The 4,277-nt window shown below is 36.5% G+C and overlaps 1 protein-coding gene across 2 annotated transcripts in view; it reads right to left on the bottom strand.

Annotated features, from left to right (window-relative positions):
- Positions 1-4,277, bottom strand: part of RASAL2 (RAS protein activator like 2) — a 460,670-nt gene that overhangs the window by 94,321 nt on the left and 362,072 nt on the right. For both annotated transcript variants that reach the window (XM_006887716.1, XM_006887717.1), the window contains exon 5: positions 461-570. In XM_006887716.1, coding sequence (XP_006887778.1) covers positions 461-570 — 110 coding nt within the window. The remainder of the gene's footprint in view (positions 1-460; positions 571-4,277) is intronic.

Here is a 4,277-nt window from a genome sequence, read left to right as displayed (position 1 = left end):
AAAAAAAAAATCCAACTTTTCTATAAACTTTTGTTAAAATCACAATTAAACAAGTTATAAAAATATCAACACAAAATGGAGGTAATAACAATACTTACAGAGTTACTAAAAATTAAATATGATGTGTATAAAATTTCTAGCATAAGTTTGAAAGTGTTATTACTATTATTTCCATCATTTTACAGTCACTCTAAAGAAAAAAAGATACACCACTAACCATTAGAACTTGAGCCTACAGTAGCACACTGATGTAGAAATTATACATTCTAAGATTCTCTAACTGATTGAGTATTGAAGCCTGTGTCTTATACCTGGATTCAAAATGATCAAGCCCAAAAGGTAAATTTTGTGTTGTTTCTTTCTGATTATTATTAATGCAAAGTTAGAGAAGACCAAACCATGTCTTCTCACAATTTACTTTCACACAGTCTCCTCTGTTTTAACTAAGTTAACTTCCTACCTGTCATCTGTATTGCGAAGGGAAGGGAGACGAAAGCTTGTGTTCCTGTCAAGTTTTGATTGGCTTTTGGTCCTCTTGATGGAGCCTTTCAGGCGCTTGCTGAAGAACCCCTAGAACGAAAAGGTAGAGAAGACGGTGGGAATGAAAATCAGAAGGGAGTAGACTTACTCTTCTGTTAAAAGATTTTTATAATAAAGTCATAAACAGAACTTTTAAATTTTGTAAATAATAGCTGTTTGAAACCATTTGAGTATGTGAGAATTTTTCCACCTTTAATGATGATAACGATAATTAAAGTTTTTTGTTAGCATCTCATTTTTTAATTCTTCACTAGTGTTTGTACTAGCTATGGTGACTTAGTAGGCAAGGAGTTTGAATCCTCCAGTTTCTCTGAGGGAGAAAAATGGGCAATCTCCTCTTTTGATTTAAAGCCTCTGAAAACCTGCTGGAGGGTCAGCTTGAGTTGGTTCTGACTTGACAGCAATGTTAATGAACACATGGTAAAGAAACTTTTTAATCTACTAGAAGATTTTTAAAAACACAGCTATATAAGAAAAATAAGTTCTTGTCTATTAGATAGCTTTTAATAGAAATGGCATTCTGTGATTTGTTGAATGAAATAATGGAAAAGAGACAGGATAGTGAGTGCAATGGCTCTGTGGTGAACAGGTGTTTAGTGCACTGAAGGAGGGGCAAGAAGGCAGTATTAAGAGATGAAGAGCTTTACTGTAAGATCTGCAGAAAAATTAGCTAGTCAAGCAGTGCTAAAAGAGCCCTGGGGGCTAGTATATATGACCTGGCAGTTCAACTCTACTAGTTGCTCCACAGAAGAAAGATGGTCAGTCTCTTCCTCTAAGGATGTATGGCCTCAGAAAGCCCATGCAGGTTCACTATGGGTTGGAACTAATTCAGTGGCAGGAAGTCTGGTTTGGTTAAGTAGTACATAGCAATATGATGGTAGTTTTAAATGTTAAAATCTATCTTTATCACCTTGGGTATGGTACCTACAAATTTAAAATTTTTAAATTTTAAGTCTTAAATGTAGCTGAACTCTTTTAAAATGAAGACAGGATCATTTACAAAACCACTGAAGCATGTAGACAACAGAAGAATGAAAAGCACTGCTTTACAGTTTGGCCCCTTCTTGATTTTTCACTTCCTCTAATATATCTAGCACTCCCTGAACAACATCTTCCTAGTGCCTCTACTGGCCAAATAAAACAGAAACCAGAACAAAACAAAACCTCCAAACCATTCCAAAATCCAAAACCGCAGCCCTAAAAACAAACACACATACACATACAGTAGCCCCCTCACTGAAGAGCCAGGAATGCAATAAAAATTTATTTAATAAAAGAATAAAATAAAAAAATGAATTATGACAGTCACTGATTTCATGAAACTTAAAATTCTATGGTTGGCAAATGAAAAAAAAAAAAAACAAAAAAAAAAACAACCCAAACCAAAACCCTAGTATACAGAAGTATATATAAGTGTCTTGAGAAAAGATTGTAAGCCAAAGAAAAATATTTTTTCTTTCTGGTCACCCTGAGATGAGTATCATCTTATAGAAAATGTGCACAACAGGCATAAATTTCCTTAAGGAAGAAAAGGAAAGGAGAAGAATACTATATTTTAACTCTTTCACATGCCTTTAGCTGCCATCAAAGGTCACTGTTTTGGGGTGAGGACCTTTATCAGTTAGTTTAGGTTATCTTACGTTAATCTAATAACCTCCACAATATTGATAGCATAAACCTGCTTCACTTCTATCAGCTGGTCAACTGGGAGAGGAGTCGGCTATATCTGTCCTCACTTAGGAACTGAGGCTGTAGGAGGCTCCACTGCCATGCCTGCACAAAACAAAGAAAACATGGCAAAGTTTGTACTAACTCTTAAAGCTTTTGCCTGAAAGTGACTCTAGTCACTTTTTATCTTATTAGAAAAAAAAAGGAAGTCAGACACCTAGTCTTCCAAGGTGTGTCCTTAGAGAGAACTACAAATTCTTGATAAGTAGCACTACAACTTACTATAGGGCTTTTCCGGGCCAGGTGTTTTGTAACCACATAAGCACTGAGTTTTTCACTAGGGTTAAATGGAAACAAATCAATAGAGCTACTAAGTGGATGGGGAAGAAGATACCCCAAAATTATATCCTGTTGATGTTTCCCCAAAATGAGGCTGAAAATTCCTAGAAAGTATCATATATTCCTCATTTCCCTTAAACCTACCTAAGCTTTTCATTTTACCTTTTATAATAGATACACAGAGATAGAAAAGAGGGACGAAAACTAGGCTATTTGAAAAAATACCTTATTTGTCAGAGATTGGCATTTGCCTGGCCTTTTATATAATCTCAGTGTCATTAGGAAAAGCCATTGCCACTTTTGTCATCTAAGGTAAAAGCTCTTTCTACCTCTTTCTGTGACTCAACTAGAATGTATCATATTTTATCATAAATATAGCCAGTAAACAGGAGCTAAATTAAAGAGTTCTTTAGGGTCACTGGCCTAGAGTTAAGATCCAGCCTTTAAACCTGACTAAGTAACATACATAATGTTACTAATGGAGTTCTGGTGACTTTCTAAGGGAGTCCTTGCTGTTGTTGTTAATGAGTTCAAATTGAGTACGAACTGTTGTGACAATAGGAAGAACAGATCTGAACTCTGACCTATCCTGTACCATCCTCACAATTTCTGACACACTGAATTCCATTAATGCAGTCACTGTGTCAATCCACTTGTTTGACAATCTTCCTCTTTTACCATCTCTCCACCTTTGCAAGCATAATGCCCCTCTCCAAGGAATGGCCTTTCCTAACAACATGAAGCTTCATCCTCTGTCTCCAAGGAGCACTCTGGTTGCACCCTCTCCAAGACATATTTGTTTGTTCTTTTAGTAGTTCATGGGGTAATCAGTGCTATTCACCAACACCACAGCTCAAAGGCATCAATTCTTGTTCTAGCATTCTTATTCATTGTCTAGCGCTCAAATACACAGCAAGTTAATGAAATGACCATGGCCTGAATTAGGTGCCATTAGTCTTCAAACTGATATCATTGCACCTCAGTAATTTGTAAAGGTCCCCCACAACTGACGTTCCCAATGTAATACATCTTCTTATCTCTGTTGGTTCCTAGGATGTTGACTGTGGATCCAAGTAAGATAACACTGTTGACAATGTCAATCTCTATCTATCATGATGTAGACTATGGGTCTAGTGGAGAAGATTTTTGTTTTCTTTATGTTAAGATAGAAATCATATAGAAGGCTGTAGTCTTTGATATTTTGCAGAAAGCACATCAAATCCTCCTCACTTCCAGCAAACAAGGTTATGGCATCAGCATAATGCATAATGTTGATGAGTCTTCCTTTGATCCTGATGACATATTCTTCATAAGAGTCTAGCTTCTCAAAGGGAGTCCATAGGGTTGCAAACCCAAAGAAGGTATGTTTCTCTAGTGGTTCAAATCCACGAGTAACTTCATGGCAGAAAGAGGGACACTCTCCTCCCAAGCAATATATAACCTTGGAAACTTGCTGCAGGGGTCAGCTAAGAGTCAGTTCTGACTTGACAAAAATGAGTTTGAGCTTTTGAGTTAAATACTTTTCTAAGACTGGAATGCAAAAGTTGGGAATAGTGAAGAAGAATCAGTAGTCGGAAAACATGGGCTTGGTGACAGGAATGAGGCTGGAGATAGAATGATTGAAGTTTGTAAAATCAATGACTTATTCATTGCAAACACATTGTATAAGAGACACAAACGCAGGTTATACACATGGACTTCACCTGATGGTATGCATAGGAATCAGATTG

The sequence above is a fragment of the Elephantulus edwardii genome, unplaced genomic scaffold (assembly GCF_000299155.1).
Source record: "Elephantulus edwardii isolate Elephantulus edwardi_28Jun2011 unplaced genomic scaffold, EleEdw1.0 scaffold00061, whole genome shotgun sequence".
Lineage (NCBI taxonomy): Eukaryota > Metazoa > Chordata > Mammalia > Macroscelidea > Macroscelididae > Elephantulus > Elephantulus edwardii.
The sequence above is the reverse complement of the archived record's forward strand: the minus strand, read 5'-3'. Positions and strand labels throughout refer to the sequence as shown.